General features: G+C 39.7%; 1 protein-coding gene across 1 annotated transcript in view; it reads right to left on the bottom strand.

Moving 5' to 3' along the window:
- Window positions 1–920: 920 nt before the first annotated feature.
- The window catches only part of Zcchc4 (zinc finger CCHC-type containing 4), a 46,525-nt gene continuing 26,960 nt past the window's right edge, over window positions 921–20,485 (bottom strand). The window contains exons 7-13 of the mRNA XM_008837335.3: window positions 19,329–19,479; window positions 18,237–18,337; window positions 10,964–11,085; window positions 10,643–10,718; window positions 6,628–6,679; window positions 5,589–5,733; window positions 921–1,557 (exon numbers count right to left, since the gene is read on the bottom strand). Coding sequence (XP_008835557.1) covers window positions 1,410–1,557; window positions 5,589–5,733; window positions 6,628–6,679; window positions 10,643–10,718; window positions 10,964–11,085; window positions 18,237–18,337; window positions 19,329–19,479 — 795 coding nt within the window. The 3' untranslated portion in view covers window positions 921–1,409. The remainder of the gene's footprint in view (window positions 1,558–5,588; window positions 5,734–6,627; window positions 6,680–10,642; window positions 10,719–10,963; window positions 11,086–18,236; window positions 18,338–19,328; window positions 19,480–20,485) is intronic.

The following is a 20,485-nucleotide window of genomic DNA, read 5'->3' as shown; positions in this document are numbered from 1 at the left end:
ACCTGAAATATATGAGATGCTCTCATTGCCAAAATGAAGACACTGAGGCTTGTAGAGAGGGACTTGGCCAAGGCCAGACAGCCAGGCAGTGTTTCTCAGTACAGGAATGAGGGGTTTAATCATTAGCCTGTCTTCTGCTACCAACTCCTTTCACAAAGAGATAAGCTTATAACACAGTTTAGGACAGTGAAGTGACTGACAAGTCACAATTCTAAACATCCACCCAATATTTAAGTGATTCTACACCTCTGGGAGGCAGAGGCAAGCGGACCTCTGTGAGTTCAAGGCCAGCCTGATCTACATAGAAAGTTCCAGGTCAGTTGGGGCTATAGGGAGACCTGTATCAAAAAGACAAAACAACAAACAAACAAACAAACAAACAAAACAACGGGGGGTGGGGGGCTAGTGAATGGCTCAGCGAGTGAAGGTGCTTGTCACCAAGCCTGAAAACCTGAGTTCAATCTTATCATCAAGCCTGAAAACCTGAGTTCAATCCCTGGAACTCACATCGTGGAAGGAGAGAACTGACTCCCACAAGTTGTCCTCTGACCTCCACATGCATACTGCAGTGCACAAGCACATGCATGTGTATACACACACACACACACACACACACACACACACACACACACACACACACACTAAATATAAAAAAATAAATAATAAAAAAGACAACCAGGAAAAAAAGATTGAATAACAATATAACAATAACTGCAATCTTTATTCCTTTAGGGTGCCTCTGTATAAATTCTTCCTATCATCTTCAGATCGAATCTATAAATAATTAGGCAGCACACTTTCCTATGGAAGCTTGGGTGTGTCCAACCGTTAGACACTGCAACATGACACTGTCATCTAGAGTCCACACTCAAGAACTGTGCAACCGAGTTGTGAAAAACAAACCACACACACAAAAAATCTCATGTTTTAAATAAGTTTATGATTTTGTGTTGGGCCATATTTATAGCTATCTTGGGATACACGTGGCCTTGGACTGTGGTTGGATGTGCCTAAACACACTGCTTTGTATGTAACAAAGTATTTTTATATCTAAAGTGACATAAAAGCTTGATGTAGGGAAAACTTCATAGATTTTTCACTTGCATTATCACCTGGTATTTTATGTAAAAGAATGCTGTTTGCCCATTTTTCAGACAAAAGAAACCAAAATTAGACTGGATGGAATTTAAAGAGTGGAAAAGCAGGTAGAGAGAGAGCCAAGAAACCAGGTGAGGAAGGAAAACTCCCAGGTCTCCAATAGGCAGCCAAGGGGACTATAAAGTAGCAAATGCCACCTGCCTATTATCAAGCACAGAAAGGTGCACACCTTTGAAAGCAACTGAATTTAAGTCTAGTGTGGCACTTGCAGAAAATGGCATCAAAGGTTGGACTATAAATCTTCCTTATTCTCAAGTCACTGGACATTTAAGAGCAGGATACTGATGGGCTCTTCCCCTCTTCTTTCTCCTTGTAGCAGATGCTTGATTCATGGACTGTCCTTTAGTGGGCTCCATTTTTATCTTATTACTTTTTCTTTGCTTCTGCTTTCTGGCAGCTCTGAAAAGCAAGGTGCTAAATTATTTTATGGAATGAGCACAGTGAATTATGTAATTATGTTGAAGTTTAATTAATTGGCTAACCAAATAAGAAAATAGAAGACAGGAAGGAATTTACTGTGTTGTAAGCATAAATTCTCAGTATCCTACCATGACAACAAGGAAACAGTCAGAGGCCTGATCAAGCAAAATGTTTCAGAAGACATTTCTTTAAAAGATGGTTCCTACAGATTTAGAACAAGCTATTCGGGACAAACATACCACAGAAGGGAACAGCCACGCCAATGAGCTTGTCTCTTTGCTACATTTATACTGCTCAGCTCAGCACTTCGATTTCCAAATCCCTGAATTAGATTTTTTTTTAGAAAGGGATTAATACATGTGGCAGTCAGCAGGGATAGAAAAATGAAACGGCACAACAGAAAAAAACTGACCATATTAGACAGGGCCCATTCCCTAAAGCCATGCAGCTAATTTTCCTTTCCTTCACAGGTGTAAAGGTGCTAGCAAGCATCTCAGGGGATGCCCACCCTTTGTGCCCCTAACTTCTTGAAGACGAGCTTCTAAATGAACACGCGAGAACTCACCCTCTAAGAACACTCTGCAGCAAACAGAACAGACCTCTGTTTTGGTGTTCTCTGAACTAAGTTACAGGCAGCCTGTGGATGAGTAATAATATTGTTCCATTTGTTCACTTCTCCACACAGGCGGAATCATGCCACTTACCCTATCCAGGATTGGGTGGCATAATGACACTGGCATTCCTCAAAATGGACCTAACTACCCTGCATATTGTTGAGAGTTGCTTCCGGTAAGTTACAAGAGGTTTGGCCATTCTTGGTCTTCCTAGAACAACCTGGGGAAAGAGTTTCATGAACAACATGCAGTCCCCAAGTGGGTCACACTCAGGCCTCACTTTCTGTCCATTTAGCAGAGTACATATTAGGTATTTGGAATACGAAAATGAGTGGATGAAAACTTTGACTTCAAGGAACTGGGAAACTGAACAAGGCAGATGTCTACCCAGCTCCACCCCTACCCCTGGTGTTTTTTAGGTGAAAAACTTGAGGCTCTGCAGTCCTAGAATCATCCAGGAAGAAAGTGGTAGAGCCAGCCTGACTCTGGAACTTGTACCCTTCATCACTTGATGGTGACTGCTCAGCTAGTAAAATACAGTCATACCCGGATTCCTTGATAAACATCAGCTATGCAGCTTCACTTGGCCAGTCGGCAGAGCCTGGCTGGACGACTTACCTTCTTCCACATTTTGCACTGGGAATACCTACCAGTTCAAAATAAAACTCTCATATATTTTTTTGTGCATGTTACATAAATCTCTTCTTTCAACCAGTCATTTACTTAAAGTAGGATAATTTCCTGATAAGTAAGGACTTAGCAAATTTAATGAACTAAAGTATAATCTCTAATAGAAAAGTCAATGAAGCCATGTGTCTCTGATTCGAATTTTAAATTTCTCTTTGGTTCATCTACTCATAAGCAGGATTAAAAATGAACCAGATTTCACTAGGGACTACAGTTTTAAAAAAAGAGAGAGAAAGAAAGAAAAAAGAAAAAAGAAGAAAAAGGAAAGTATCTGAAAGTATTAAGTTTATTGTAAATAAACAATGGTTTTCAGCAGGAAGTATTTGAACTGTGTTGAATTGAGTAAAATTAATCATTTTAGTCAGCCTTAAAATTATACTGACCTAAGCCAAGCGTGGTGGCTCACACCTGTAGTCCCAGCACTTGGGAGGCAGAGGCAGGCGGATCTCTGTGAGTTCAAGACCAGCTTGGTCTACATAGCGAGTTCCAGGACAGCTGGGGCTACAGCGAGACCGTCTCAAAAAGACAAAAAAAAAAAAAAAAAAAAAAAAAAAAAAAAAAAAAAAAAAATTATACTGACCTAGTATTTGTCCTCTACATTATAAGATTTATATAACTGACAGAATGAGCTTATACCACAAGAGGGAGCCAGCATCATTCCAATTCACATCTAAAGGAAAATAAGCTCTAAGGGAAAACAAAATACAAGACAGCTGTTAAATGAGTAAGGTTGAAAGATATTTTATGCCATGTATGCTAAAATAGAAATATATTAAAATTATTAGTTACTATTTATAAATGAAAGTATTTTTGCCAACTTCCTTCTACAATATTTTGGAAGACAATACCTTCACAGGACTTCAGAAGACCCCTCTGAGTGCCGAAAGCAACCATATTTAAGATCCATCAGGTATGTCACATCTCAAAGGATTTGTTCTTCTTTGAAAAAAACTGATAAAATCTAATACTAAAAGATACTAAATGATTTCCCCTAAAGAAAACAGTTATGTTACCAACAAATAAACTAGCTTTTTCAGAAGCAATAAAGCGTCTACAATCTATTACTAAAATGCAGCTAGGTGTGGTAGCATAGGCCTGCAATCCCAGCACTTGGCAGACTGAGGTAGGAGAATGGAGTTCCAGGACAGCCTGGGCCATACAACAAAACTGTCTCAAAACCAAAATTCAGATCAAAATGAAAATTCAGTTTTTATGTACATTCATCAACAGAATTAAAGGCTGAGCATGTTAACTCCTGGTTCTACTCAAGGTCACACTGTAAATGACGTAAAAATCCTAGAACAATCAGTAGTTGGTGATATTCCATTTCTGAAGGCTTGAGGGAAAATGTTTTGTAGGAGTCTTCATTTAATTAATTTTTAAAAATTACTCTTCTGCCGGGCATGGTGGTGCACGCATTTAGTCCCAGCACTCAGGAGGCAGAGGCAGGCAGATCTCTGTGAGTTCAAGGCCAGCTGGGGCTACATGGAGACCCTGTCTCAAAAAGACACCCCACCCCCCCAAAAAAGTTACTTTTCTATCTTAGCCAGGCTTGGAGGTGCTTGCCTTTAGTCTCAGCACTCGGGAAGCAGAGGCAGGCAGATCTCTGAAAGTGTGATATCAGTTTCATCTACATTGCAAGTTCCAGGCCAGTCGGGGCTACATAATGAGACCATCTCAAAAATACCATTTTATCTTAGGCTTAGGGAAATAGAGTATATTTATGAAAAAGGCAGTCTAACTAGTAGGCAGAATTCAACTAGCTGGACCTGAATGGAAAAAAAATTTTTTTGCCACTGACTATAAACAAATAAAAAGAATTATAGTCACAGTAACCAAAGCACCAGACACCCCTTACTACTGTCTGTTTACTCACAAAGCATTCGATAGGTCCAACTTTTTACCCTAATTTTAATTTTCAAGTGATGGTAAATTTGGCCATTTGGTAATTTGCAGGTAGTACGTGATACTAAAGTTTTGTTTTGCTTTTTATTTAAAACAACTAAACATGATCCCTAGGACCAGTTTTAGTTTTAAAAAAAGGTACAATCACTTGTATTAGCCCAGGTGATACAGGCAGTAGATTTTTCTAATTATGCTATTATCAGTGGCATAATTGAACTCTAAATTATCATCAATGTCAAATGCTAGTGGGAGATGTGAAAATAGTCATAGAAAAAGCAACAACAACATTTAAAATAGTTTAAGTATTTAAAAATACGTCTAAGTGGTTTTGGGTTTTTGGTCTTTTATTTGAGATCAGATAGGATTTACAGAACTTAACACCATTTCACAATTTTATTGCTGTGGATTATGTGCTCTGTTCAATCTGAAATGCCTTCTCCGTCTTTTCCTGACACTATATGTCTACCTCTGATCTGTCCCTCGAAGCCTCACTAAGAATCATTACTTCAGTAAAGTCAGAACTTTCACCCCCAAATTATAATTTCACACGAACAAGAGATGGAAAGTTAATCACTTCCTCCTCATATTTTGCTTATTTTCTTGTCTATCTTGTCAAGCTGTGAACTCCTTGAAGCAAGCTCTTGCCTTAGTATCCTCTGTCCCTATCCAAGTAAATAATACAAAATACTGAAAGTAACAATTGAGCACCCCTGAATCCTCTGAATGCCATGTATTTTAGTAGATGGCTCCCAGAAAACTTGACACAGGAAATCTTTTTTGTAGTAAGCAAAAACTTCAACTAACCTGCTGGTCCTCTTAGAGGTGGCACTGTTAGGACAAGCATTGCGTTTGTGATCTAACCCACCACAGATGAAACAGCCTTCTTTAGGGCCTGCACAGGAATGATCTGGAAGAGCACAGTGGTTGCAGATGCTACAATGGATCCAGGCTGTAAAGAAAAAAATTTCAGAAGAGGTTCATTTAATAATTTTTTCATTTTATTAACTTTGGAGGTAGAACATATGAATAATGTTTACTTCAAATATTGTGGCTGGTTTGCATAGCTCATTTTGATTTGTCTGAAGAGATCAAGGTGAAGTGTTCAAATCCCACATATACCAGTAAACATCTTTCTCTAATAATGCAACAAAGTCAGCCCTTCCCTAGCAGGTCATGAGCTGACAACCACTGTCACAACAGAGGTTGGCTGTGAGGCACGGTGTCCTATTAAAGCTGAGCAGAATGCCACACTGACAGAGGTTAGCTGTCAGCTCTCCCTATGAAAAACATACATTTTGGTAATTATAAAAAATTAAAGTCAATGTAGGTCTCTACATAATTTTTCCTAAGTATGACAAAAATCCTATTTTCATGAAGGAAGACTCCATATTTTTACAGGCTCTCAAGTGGTGAGCTCAGTACTTACAAGGCTTTACACACTTTCCTCAATACTCACAAAGCTTACACACTGTTCTGAGTACTCAGGAGGCTTTACACACTTCTCAGTACCCATGAGGCTTTACACACTTTTCTGAGTACTCACAAGGCTTTACATACTTTTCTGAGTACTCACGAGGCTTTACACACTTTTCTGAGTACACACGAGGCTTTACATACTTTTCTGAGTACTCACGAGGCTTTACACGCTTTTCTGAGTACACACGAGGCTTTACACATTTTTCTGAGTACTCACGAGGCTTTACACGCTTTTCTGAGTACACACGAGGCTTTACACATTTTTCTGAGTACTCACGAGGCTTTACACACTTTTCTGAGTACACATGAGGCTTTACATACTTTTCTGAGTACACACGAGGCTTTACACACTTTTCTGAGTACTCACAAGGTTTTACACACTTGTTGCAGAGAAAGCAATGGTTCCATTTTCTGCCATCCTAAAAAAAGCAAATTTTAAAATGTTTAATTTGTTATTAAAAGACAAATTCCACAATTAAAAATTAAAATGTCTTATTAAAATATCTGTAAATTATTCATTCCTTATTTCTCCTTTTCCTAGGCTTCACAATTAAATACTTTGATTTTAATTTATGCATTTCTCCACTTAACTCAAATGCCTTCTTGATGGGCCTCAATTTCCTTAACTGTGAAACTAGAAGATTTAACCAAATGATCTTGAAAATCCACTCCACTTCAAGCTATCCAATCTTCACAAAGAAGGACTCAAATGAAAATTTCAAGAGAATTAATGATTCCTAATTTTATGTATCTATACTACATAATTCTTAATGAAATTCATAGTTGAAAGCTTCATGCAATTTAGGGAGATAGATTATAGGTTACTATTTGAGTAATTTTTTAAATGTGAAATTAAACATGCCTCAAAAAGTACATTAACACATATGTCAACTTTAGGAAAATTAAAGGAACTTCTGGTGAAACCCACCACATAAAGGAGACCAGCGGCCCCCGGAACCTCCCCACAGGCCTCCCCAGCAAGGCCTCCCTTCCCACTGCATCAACTGGTTTTTGTGACAGTCATTTCCCTGTTCTTCTTTATTTTTACCATGCGCACATTTCTAAATAATTAAGTTCTGCTTCCTCAATTTTAAACTCTATATAATCTGGACAAAATACACACCATTTCTAGACTAATTGAAAATACATAGTCAGATGTACTACCATAGTTAAAATCCTGTATAACCAACAATAAAATTATATAATTATGAAAAATGAATATAAACATTTCTTTAGAAAATAATTTGTGCTGTTTAGTCAAACTAAACTCTACATGCTCCTTCTGACTAGATTTAGTTAAGATGAACAAAGTATGGGGCTGGAGAGATGGCTCAGTGGTTAAGAACACTGCTTATTCTTGCACAAGACCTGGGTTCGAATCCCAGCACCCACATGGCAGCTAACAACTGTCCATAACTCCAGTCCCAGGGGATCCAACAGCCTCTCCTGACCTCTGTGGGCATTGCACGCAGGCACTACACAACATGGGTGCACTTACCTACATGCAGGCAATACATGCATACACATAAAATAAAAATAACAAATTTTTAAAAAAATTTTTAAAAAAAAGATGAACAAAGTAGCTTAAGGGTCTCGTAGCTTCCCAGAAAATAAATAAGTTTGTTCATAATTGCCCCAAGTCGGAAGCAAGCAAGCAATCCTTCAGTAGGTGAATGGTTGGACTGTGGCACACCCAGACAATGGAATATCACGAACAAGAATGAGCCAGTTAGCCAGGGAAAGACAGAAGGAGCTTTAAGTGCCCACTACAAATAAAGAAGCCAACCTGAAGAGCAACTAGTTATACATGCTGTGTGACTCTAACATTATGACATTCTGCCAAAAGGCAGAACCATAGAGACAGCAAGCAGATCTGTTGCCACAGGTTAGGCAAAGGAAGAATGACCAGGCAGTGTAGAAACGTTTTAGGGAACATGGTGAAGTCACCTGCATGCTCCTACAATGATAGATGCAAGGCATACATTTACCCAAACCCAAAGCATATACAGCATCAAGAATGAATCTGAAAGTAAATCATGACCCAGCTTAATGATGTGCCTGGTAGGTGGGTAGGCAAATCAATAGTCACACAGGTATGCATAGTCCATTGGGGGATGTTGATGCGGAAGACATGCGCAGGAATGAGGGTAGGAGGTACATACAGAATCTCTGAACCTTCTGATTAATTCTGCTGTAAATCTAAAACAACTTTCTTTTTTTTTTTATAACTTTTTTTAAATAACATTTTTTTTTTTTTGAAGCAGGTTCTCCCTGTAGCCCCAGCTGTCCTGAAACTCACTATGTAGACCAGGCTGGCCTTGAACTCACAGAAATCCACCTGCCTCTGCCTCCCAAGTGCTGGGGCTACAGGCATGCGCCACCATGCCCGGCTTTTATAATATTTTTATTATTTTTATTTTATGTGTATGTGTGTATTGCCTGCATGTAAGTGCACCCGTGTCCTGCAATGCCTGCGGAGGACATAAGAGACTGTCAGATCCCCTGGAACTGGAGTTACAGACAGTTGTTAGCTGCTGTCCTAGTTTGTTTCTTCATTGCTATGACAAAATACTCTGGCCACTACCAACTTGGGGAGGAAAGGGTTTATTTAGCTTACATATCCTGGGTCACAGTTCATCCAGGAGCCCAAGGTAGGAACTCAGGGCAGGAACCTGGAGGCAGGAGCTGGAGCACAGGCCATGGAGGAATGCTGCTTACTGGCTTGCTCCCCTGGTCCCTGCTCAGCCTGCTTTCTTATGCAACACAGGACCACCTGCCCAGGGGTGGCACCACCCATAGTGGGCTGGGCCTTCCCACATCACTCATCAAGAAGATGCCCTCAGACATGGCCACAGGCCAGTCCAATAGAGGCGATTCCCAAATTGAGGCTCCCTCAACCCAGGTGTGTCAAGTTGACACTAAAGCTATCCAGCACAGCTGCCATGTGGGTGCTGAGATTCGAACTCGGGTCTTCTACAAGAACAGTCAGTGTTCCCATCCACTGAGCCATCTCTCCAGCCCCCTAAAACTACTTTCTAAAACACAAGCTATTAAAAAATAATAGCTAAAGTGCCGGGCGTGGAGGTGCATGCCTTTAGTCCCAGTACTTGGGAGGCAGAGGCAGGCGGATCTCTGTGAGTTCAAGGCCAGCCCAGTCTACAAAGTGAGTTCCAGGCCAGCTGTGACTACAGGGAGACCCTGTCTAAAAAAAACAAAAAAAAAAAAAAAATAAAGATAAAAATAAAAAATAATAGCTAAACCCATAAGGCTCCTTGTTCTCCCACCTCACCCATAAAAAGCAAGGAGTAGCTGCACCTCCACCTCCTAAGGCCATGGTGAGGATTAAATGTGTTAACCTATGCAAAGCTCTTAGAAACAAGCCCAGCACATGAAAAGTGCAGAACACATTATTAATCATTACTCCATCAGCATCGGTATCTAACAGTTCAATGCCTTATTTGAAACAACCTAATTTTACCCTCAAAAGACTTACAGATTTATCACTTAGTGCCTTTTTTGAGACACTCCTAGTAAGTTCTACATGTAAATGAACTGAAATAATTAGTGATGATGATGAAGGAAATTAGGTACTTTAAAAAGGCTGTTGGAGGCTTGGGTGTGGCTCTAGCACTCAGGAGGCAGAGGCAGGCGAATCTCTGAAAGATGGAAGCCAGACTGGTCTACAGAGTTCCAGGCCAGGTGGGGCTACAGAGAGACATTGTCTCAAAAAACAAAATAATAAACAAAAGCCTATTTGTAGGGCTGGCAAGATGACTTAGTAGGTAAAGGTGCTTGTTGTCAAGCTTGACGACCTGAGTTAGATGACTGGAATCCACATAGTGGAAGGTGAGAACTGTCTCCTGCAAGTTGTACTCTGACCTCTTCATATACACTGTAATATGTACACCTGCACACACACAACACATGCATACCAATGTACACATGCATATACACAAAAAGTGTTTTTTAAAAAACTGTTGTACTCTATAATTAGAAATAAAACACTACTGGAGCTGGAGAGATGGCTCAGCAGTTAAGAGTACTGGCTGCTCTTCCAGAAGACCAGGGTTCAGTTCCCAGCATCCACACGGCAGCTAACAACTGTCCTTAAATCCAGTTCCAGGGGACCTGACACCTTCTTATGACCTCCATGGATATTGCATGCACAGTGCACTTACATACATGTAGGCAAAGCACACACATAAAATAAAAATAAATCAAAAAAGAAAAAAAGTACTACTATGTACTACTATACTGAAGTATAACAGGAGTATATTAATACAAACTAGCATTAACAAAATAACATTTAAAGCATAATAAAAGTAGCAAATTAAAATATAACTAACATTTGCATAAAAATATATCACATAAGAAAAACAGACCTTGGATGTGCAAGAATTGCAGTGCTCACAGTGTCGATTCTCAAGAGAAACATATCGTTGACACAGGGAGCAAAATCTAAAGAGAGAAACAGGGAAATCAGCTGCAGTATTTATTTTGATACACAGAACAGAGAAAAGTGAACAAGGCACTTGTTCCAAAAATTCGAAGTAATCAAAATTCAATTCAATAGGAAATTATGGACCAAATTTAAGAGTAATATAAGAACAAAATGATTCAATAGTGAAAACATTTTACTGTTAGACATAAAGAGGTGCCTTTTCAGGTGATCTGAGAATTTCAAAGTCCTACTGTGGTCTTGCCTGTATCCTTCTTCAGTAGGAAGGATTATTTTGTTGGGTGGAATGTTGGTAAAAATCCGCACAGGAGACTGTTTTCGACCTCTCTTTCCATGTTTGTAAAGTGCATGATTATCATAATCTACCTAGAAAGCAAAAAGAAAATTTACACAAATGAGTCAACATTCACTAAGCCTCTTTAACCAATAAATAAATAAGCTGATGCTAAGATGCAGACCAAAGCAAGAAGTTAATAAGAAATTCCTAAAAGCAGATTTATTCAGTAACAACCTCAGAGAGGCCTCCATGGCAGTCCAATTTCATTAGAACTAGGGTAAAATTTACATTCACATCTGTGCTGAGGGAATGACTCCAACCTTTGATCTAAAAGGCTCTATATGTTTATTGTATAATTAGGAGCTTTGTTTTGTGCTAACTTTACCAAGCTTCCCTGAGGCTGTCCATTTTCATGAGGGATGCTGGTGTATGTCAGTGGTCAGCTCACCAGGTCAAAGTGCAGCTTCAGTCTAGCCCTCTATTCACATCTGTCCCCTTACCTTCTGATGGAACACAGGTTTAGGGGTCAAATGGTGGCTCTGTCACTTAGTTGTTAGATGACCTCAGACAAAACCTTACAGATGTTTTAACTGTAAAAGGAGGTTGCTGGTTCCAACCTTAGAGCTGCTGTGAGGGTCAACACTTAGTTCAGAGTCTGGCATACGGTAGAAGGATGGAGATGAAGAGAGGCATCCACCACTGTAGCTCTCCCCATGGTGAGTATTTCAAACACTGACCTCTACCCTCAAGACTTATTATTTCAGCTGATTATCTTGAGAGTGAAGCTAGCAAGCATTACGTTTAGAGTCTAGATGCCCTCTCCTCCTTCAATCTATTATCCGTATACATTCTCAAGTCGACTTTCAGTATCCTATGAATCTACCTGGCCACTAAAGCTGTCTTTCTTTAGGTCAATAATTCTCAAAGTGCTTCAGTGATACCAACATTACCCAGGATCTTGTTAGAAATGCAAATTCTTGTCCAACCTGGGGCCTACTACATCAGAAAATTAGGGAATGGGGCCCCGCAGTTTGTTTTAGCAAGCCCTCATGGCACACTCATTTGAGAACCACTGCTTTAGATGATCCTCAAGAATACCATGAGGTCGTTACGGCTTCAGTACAGGTGGGTCCCAACTTCCAAATAAGGTGTAATTGCTTCAGTTAGGAACAAGGATATAATAAGCGACTTAGAACAGGCTTGTGGGCTAGCAATTTAACAGGTGAATCACAATCACAAACGTGGAGAACCCATAACAAGGAAAACAGACATTTTCTTAAAGTGTTTCTTATTTATTCTTTGACAATTTCATACATGCATACTATGTATCTTAATCATATTCAACCCATATTCCCTTTCCTACTCTTTCTGCCCCCCAATCCTATCCCCCTCCCACCTTTATGTCCTTTTTAATTTAAAAATTTGTTTTTATTGTACGTGTATGAGTGTTTTGCCTGCATGTATATAAGTGCACCACATGCATGAAATGCCAGCAGAGGCCAAAAAGGGCATCAGATTCCCTTTCACTGGAGTTATAGATGGTTGTTACCCACCACGTAGATGCTGGGACTGAACTGGGTCCTCTATAAAAGCAACCAGTGCTCTTAACCACTGAGCTACCTCTCCAGCCCCTAGTTTAAGATTTTTTAAAATAACACACCGAGTCCAATTAGTGCTGCCTGCATGTGCATAGGGACATTCTCTAGAGCACGGGCAACCCTCCAGGAGCCGTACCCTGGAAGAAAAACGATGACCCCTTTCCAGCGGTCATCAATTGCCAATAGCTCCTCAGTTGAGAGTGCAGCTTCATGAGCCACTCTTCAAAGTCCATGCTGGATACCGACTCACTTGATCTTGGGTAGGTAAGCATAGCTGCTTCATGAATGCAGCGGTCACATCATATCCAGAAGACAGCATTTCACAGCACACCCCACCATCCTCTGACTCTTACATTCTTTCCACTCTTTCTGCCACAAAGTTGCAGAGTTGGGGATATTGACATAAATGTCCCATTGAGGGGTGTCTGGAAGGAGTTAGTGAGGGGAAATGGCATGTTGACCAGGTATGAGACAGACAGGCTTTTGACGGCAGATTGCTCAGCTCTCTCCATGGCCCTATCTAGTTTAACACCAGTGCTACCATATTTACAAGTAAATGCATTCATGAAAGCTTACTAACAAGCACCAGCAGTGGGGAAAACTAAGATGAGGTGAGGAGAGGCAAGGGGTGGTGAACAGCCCCAGGGGGGGTTCTGGTTGGCTGCCAGCAGGGGGCGTCCTCAGTCTAGCCTGACTGCAGAGATCCATGTGAGCTGGCCGGAAGCCTCTACAGAAACACAGTCTCCTAACAAGGAAAGGCCAGGTTAGATCCCATTTGTAGTCCTGCCTTCAGTCCCTACATTTTAAGAGAAACACTGATAAAACTGGTTCATTTCTACTGAAAATAATGGCAATGAATAGGATTTATAGTTTAACAAATTGGGGGTGTTTATTCAGAAAAGACTGGGAGGAACTGACAGCTATTTTATAACTGAAGGGGTGTCATATGGAATAGAAATTAGACTTCTCCTTTATTGCCTCAGAGAATAGATCCAGGACCAATGGTTAGAAGTTAATGGGGAGCATATTTTATCTCAATATGAGAAAATTTTCTAACGATTAGAGCTATTAAATAAATTGAGTTGCCTTGTAAGGCTGTAGGACTCTGCTCACTGAAAGCATTCAAGTGAGGCTAGATGACTGCCTGTCATGAATTTAGCAGAGAGGATTATGACATTGGGAAGTCAACCCAGGTTACCTCTATGTTCCCTTCCAACTTTCAAAATCCTATGAATATATGTTACCTTTTAAGAGGCAAGATACAAAAACAGATTTTACTTCAAAATCACCTTAAAATAGTGGCTTAAGTAGTTTTCTTTTTTTTTTCTTTTTTTTGGGGGGGGGGTCTTTTTGAGACAGGGTCTCCCTGTAGCTCCAGCTGCCTGGAACTCACTCTGTAGACCAGGCTGGCCCCCAACTCACAGAGGATCCACCTGCCTCTGCCTCCTGAGTGCTGGGATTAAAGGCGTGCGCCACCACGTGTAGTTTTCTTTTAAAGTGATTTAAATTCATAATTTTTCCCTGATGTAGTCCTTTGTGTACTTGAATATATATGGTACCTTATTAAATTCAACAAAAGATAGTTTGCACATAAACTTATGAATGTCATAAGAAAAAAATTCTTCCCAAGAGAATTTTATGAAGGCTTTCAAATGTTGGAAAATTATATTGTAGGAAGATTTCTACTACATGGAATATCCTGTGTGATATAACAGCAGATGGAAGAGAGGGGGTAAAAGAACAATTTCTTTATGGCTACCCAAGGAGCCGAAGAATGTATGTGTCAGGAAGGTGGCTGATTGCTTGATTTTGCATAACCTAATTGAGATTATTATTATTTTTAAATGCGGGTTTGTTGTGCTAATTAACTATAAACATATGGTATGTAAAATGCATGCTGCTAGAGTAAATTAATGTACCTCTAACATACATCCATATTTCATAGCTTCATCCACACAAATAAACCTCCTGTGGAAGTGCTGGAAAGCAAACACAATTTTGCAAATTGCCTATCACTAGTGGTAAAGCTGATACACCATTTTCCCATCATTATCCCTGACATTTCACTCACAATGATGATGAGAGGCATTTTCAAACAGAAAATTTCTCCCACAGAACTGATTAATGTGATGAAGTACTGTATAGAAATGAGGGAAAGCGCAAAATCCCTGCAATTCCTAACTTTTAATTTGATCCATACGCAAATGTCTTCCGTAACATGAAACTAAACTAATTATGTTCAGCACGAAGACTTTCAAGCACTGGTTTTGTACCTACTATGTCCCAGGCACTACATTTTAGGCCACACGAGCATTTGCTTGACTCCCTGAGGACTGTTCTGTGTAATCTCACTAAGGTCCTAATAGCATCCACCAACTCCATCTCCACAAGGTCCTCAGCTGCACCAACCAGCTCCCACAACCACAGTAAGCTTTGACAGTTGTAACCCCACATCCTATTAAACCCAACTTTAAATTCCCATATAGAGCTCATCCCCCTTTTACTCCATAGTTCTCACATCTTTATTACACACTGAGTTTCAAAAATGTTGGTTGCCATCTTGTAATATGGTAATGAGTTCCCAGAAATCTATCAAAGTATCTTCCTTTCTATACACTAAAACTAAGCTTGAAAAGGTTTCCTATACAGGCTGATTGTAAAAACAGGTTAGCTTTGACAAAATAAAGACCTCGGCCTTCAACACTCAATACAAATGCTCCATGGTAAAAAGAATTAAGAGAACACTCAAAAGGGACAAAATGTGAAACCACCTCATTCAGATGCCGTAACTAAGGAAGCCTGCCGCTCCCTGTGTCTGGCTCCGGGCCCTTCTACCACTAATAAGCCCTGTGACTGCCACCTGAGCCTGGTATTCTCTCAACAAACTTGCTAGGAAGTCATTATGGATTCTCAGGCTTAGCACTACAAGGGAAGTCTAGCTGATACCTTTTGTGTTTCAATCATTTATTCCCAAAGACCTGGCAAGACCAACTGACCTCTCCCAGATTAAATCAGTCCAAAAGACAGTGCTAAGACTCCAACTTCTAACTCTAAATCAGAATCTCCTTCCTTTCTAATCTGCCCTTAATAAAACAGTGGTTACATTTCTAGGTTTCTGATAACCATTTTATTGCCTACTTATCAAGTGCTTTATCACTGAAGTCTATATGATTTATATTTTATGAAAATTTGCAGGGTTTCTGCCTTCCTCTTATCTAAGTAGTACTTCCAGAGAGAGAAAAAGAGAGAGATTTAATAATTTTGATATTTTCTTACTGTATTGTCGCTTGGGGTCTTATAATCACCCTTGGTGATGGTTAGGGCAGACTGGACTCTACATTCGTTGGAACTAATCAAAGTCTATGGGAAAAGATCTATGGCAGAGGACAGGACAGTTTCACATTTTTTGTTTTGATTTGTTCGAGGTACTGTGGACTGAACCCAGGGACTTGGGCATGCTCTTTTGTTTTACGGATCTCATTCTCATTTTTTTTCTCAGAGGTTGGCTTTTGATTTACTGAAAACGCTGCTTTGTATGCTGTCAGACACACATGAACCAATCAGAACATCCTTTTCACCAATATAGTGAATTGTCAAATTATTTCCAGTAAATTTGGGCTCACCACTATTCCCCAAAGTTCTTTCCTAATGACACAGGCTGCCTAAGCAAGTAACATATTAACATCATTCATCCACCTTACCAAAGACCTGCCTTCCTCTGCCCCCTCACCATTTCAAATTCTTGCCCATTCTGAAAACACTTCTCTGCATGAGGACACAACAGGCTTCTAGGAGACCTGTGCTATTCAATTTTAATGTCTCATGTATATATAAGAAAGGAGAGGAGTGAGAAGTTCTGTCCCTACCTTAGGACTATCTGAATGATGATAATGCTGACAGCAACAGCCCCAACTCCACATTTGCCATGTGTCAAGGACTGGACCACACCTTTTCACACATTACTTCATGAGGCACGTTTATTATTATTATTACTATTACCATCATTATCATTAATATACTCACTAAACAGGTAAGATGAGCTTCAGAGCAGTTAAGTAGCTGAGCCAGGACTAAAACCCAGATCTTCTCAATGCTAGAGTCTTGCTCTTTTTCATTCAATTCATTTGAAATGTATGGGACACCTACTGTGTGCCAAGCATCACACAAGAGCATCACTGGGGAGGGGGGGTTTACTCAGCTAATATCTTTAGATTAAGTCAGCTGTATGTATTACAAAGGCCAATTCTAGAAGCATCACAAAAAAAGCAACAAAAGCTTGGAAGCTCTAAAAAGGAGAGTAAACAGCTGTAAAGAGAATTATGATATATTAAGATATAGAGTCTATTTTGCCTGGAGAAGAGCTCAAGAAGTCAAGGTTAAAATGGCTTATATTACACACTTTTGGAAAGAACCCTGTTAATATGGCTCATTGGCTATAAAAATGTCCATTAAACTCAGGAAGGTAATCTTGGTTTTCAAAATCTATATTACAGAAACTATAGGAAATACAGAAAAATTTTATGCATCAAAGATGTTTTTTGAAGTCTCATTTGTAGTACCTTAGAAAGAGTCGAGAAAGAAGGGAATGATAATACAGCCTGTTAATGAAGTGAAAATTATTAATACAAAGATTATGTCTCTCCCTTTAAAATGTGCAGTTACATAAGACAGAGAAGAACTCCAAATTGTCTTTTAAAATTAATTGGAAGTGTTCAATCCTCAGACACACAAACAAACAAAATAAAGTGAAAAATAAAAATTGTAATACTTGTTTTTCGATGGCAGCATCACAGACACGGTATCCCCTCATTTGGGGTGACACTCTTTCAGAACTTCAAAATAATTTTCACAATGATCTGTGCTTTTAAAAGTAGAGAGAGGACAACAAATGCTATCTTGCCACAGCTATTTAAGACATTTACAAATTCGAGGTCTGAAAAACTTCAGGGCCTAGTCAATTATTCAGGAAACGCAAAGGAAACACGCCACTACAGAAAGAAGAACCAGTGATGATGACAAGGGGGCTAACTTTAGAACCCAAGTTAGGAAACACTCTGAGGGACAAGGTGGAGTTTTGATGGCCCTGGCCTCTATCTCATCTAAAGCATGCGGGGAAACAAAGGCAGTCAGTGCTCACACAGCCTTCTCTGCTTCCTCCCGCATCTTATAACTGGGGGCAAGCCCCTCCTGAAAGCTCCTAGAGGTCCCGAGTGACACATAGAAAAGGACACATGGTGCTCTACCAACCAGGAAGGGCAATTTACTTTGCTGGATTCTGAACAGAGAAAAGCACTACTTACAATGATGGTCCTGGCGGGGCTGGTGCTGTTGAAAGGATAGGCTGATCTAAAACCTAGCTGCACTTCACACTCACCTGGGAAGCTTGGGAAAGTATTTTCTCTTAGGACTGTTTCTTCTGATTTTGTATTAGGTTTCTTTTGATACTCAAGGAGCTACATTTTTAGCAAGCACCCAGAGACTACCAACATTAGGAGCCAGGGACTAAGCTATACATAGTATAATTTTAGTGTTTAATATAGTTCAAAGCACTTTAATTTACTAAAATTAAAGGATAGCCTTATCAGAATATTTTAGCAGCATACCCATTCCCCAACATGCCAGAAAACAGAATGTTACTATACCTGGTAATCCAGCATGCAGAAGCTTGGGAAAAACTGACAAATTCGGGACTCAAAAAAATAGGGGAAAATCCAGAAAATGGGAAGTTCTTTGTGACTGTCATCTAAAAGATTATACAAGAAAATACAAGTAAATACGAAAAATAAATTGTTACTAAAAAAAAAAAAAAAGTAACAACTTTCACTGAAAAACTATAGAAGTTTTCAGTTGTTTAATACATTTATCTGCCATAGAAAGAGAATGTTTACTATAGCGCCATTTCAACTTGACCTTTCCCAAAGGTTAATGGAAATAATACATATCTAAAACAAAACTGAATTTATCTATTCGTATTAGTGATCTTCAGAGAAGCAAATAAGTAAATAAGTAAAATACTTAACAAAATGAATCCTGTTTCGGAGATTCTTTCCACTGTCCTCAAAGCACACTACTTAGTAGCTCAGTTATGGAGAAGCTTGACTATAACCCTGGGCATTTGTGTAATCTATCATCTGCTAGGCTAGAAGCCATGTCTAAAAGTGAATGGACTGACTAATGAGATAATTGCATAAAACACTGTGAAGTCTTTAGCCACTTTAAATAGCTTTAACCCACCTCTAGGGCTGGGAGTCTGCATGTCCTGTTACTGATGACTGCCACTGGCCTACTGGGCATCCGAATTTCACACAAATCTTAGCAAAGTTCAAGGCTCTGGGTCTGAGGTTAGACACCTTCTTAGAGTTCTGAGTAAGACTTCAGGAGCAGGAAATGTAAGAGCCATAGGGCTCATTAATCTGCTCTTCGTACATAACAGTACCTGCATACGGCAGTCACTCGATAAGCATTTAGTGAACAAATGACAACAGTTCACTGCTGCTCATAATGTCTCATAATCTCCACCAAAGCAATAACATTACTTACAAACCATTTTATAAACATGACTAGGATAACAGGAAGTGTCCCATGATCATGAAGTTTGCCCATCATCAAATCAACCTGCCTTTAAAAAGAACCTGAGACAAGTACAGCCCATCAGTGCTGAGCTTGGCTAGTACTGGACAAGAAGCAGATACACAGATATATGCTCATTTTGCAATAAGTGAAACACCACACACCTCGGCTCTGACCTTCTTTCCACATAGCAATTAACTTCTTGAAAGTAGTGGCCAGAGGTTCAACCAAACCACCAAAAGGAGGGTCTGTCACCATAATGACTCCTTCACCTTTCTCTTCCTGCAAGAATGCTCTGCATACTTCGAGGGCAGCCTAAAACAAATAAACTTTTGTTTCTAAATTAGAACCAGAATAACCAGAGACAGGCCCTTTATCCTGTTGGGAAGAAAATGCATTAAGCTCAGTCTCACTCAGGACTAGAAACATCACCAAGTCACCTTGCCACTACAGAGTCCCTCAGTGACAAGGTGAAGCCCCTCCCATCAGATTTTTATCTTTGGGTTCATTGATAAGTAGGTTTTAAACATAGCAAATTCAAATACCATCACTATCAGACAACCACACATTTCAAATAGTTAAATTAAAAAGCTAAATTTAGTAATCCAAAAGAGAAAAGTCTTCATCCATGAAAACAACCTAAATGTTCAATTCAACAAACAATAGCAGGGCAGAGCTGAGCCCTAGGGACACAAGAGGAACAGGCTGTCGGCTTTTGCTATCTGACCTGTCCACTGCTAAAAGTTCAGTTAGTAACCACTGCAAGCTAGCAGTTAAGGAGCACAGGATTCTGAGTGTCAGATAAGCAATAGACATATTTTGAGCGTGCACTGTCATTGTAAATAAACTAGAATCCACAAATGGCAAAACTTGTCAAGTCTGGGAAATCACTGCCAGAAACACTTCCCAACAGACTGCCATGGGTTTTCAGTAAACACCAAGCTAACAATAGCTAGGATATTTATCCTTTTCTGCTTTGAGTGAAGTTAACAGGAGATACACCTATCATAGTATACCTAGTCTACGGGCTTGGAAGTAGTTTTTAAGTTCTCATCTACAAAAGCAAACCAACACTTCAATATACAAAAAGCACAAGATCTTAAGGTTCACTGTAGTTTTAAACTTTAGTAAGCCCATATGTACTCTGTAATCAAATGTTTATTATTCTAGGACTAAGTCAGTTTAGGACATCCAAATGAGAGGGAAAGCTCACCTTCCCAGTCCTTCCCTGAGAGTTACTATCTGTCTACTGGACTTCTCCAGCAGGGACAGAGAATCAGAAAGACAACTTGTAGATGCTGCGAGGTACTTCCTCACCGCA

This window comes from Nannospalax galili, unplaced genomic scaffold (genome assembly GCF_000622305.1).
Source record: "Nannospalax galili isolate Female #2095 unplaced genomic scaffold, S.galili_v1.0 scaffold777, whole genome shotgun sequence".
Classification (NCBI taxonomy): domain Eukaryota; kingdom Metazoa; phylum Chordata; class Mammalia; order Rodentia; family Spalacidae; genus Nannospalax; species Nannospalax galili.
Note: the sequence above shows the minus strand (reverse complement) of the source record. Positions and strands in the feature narration are given on the sequence as shown.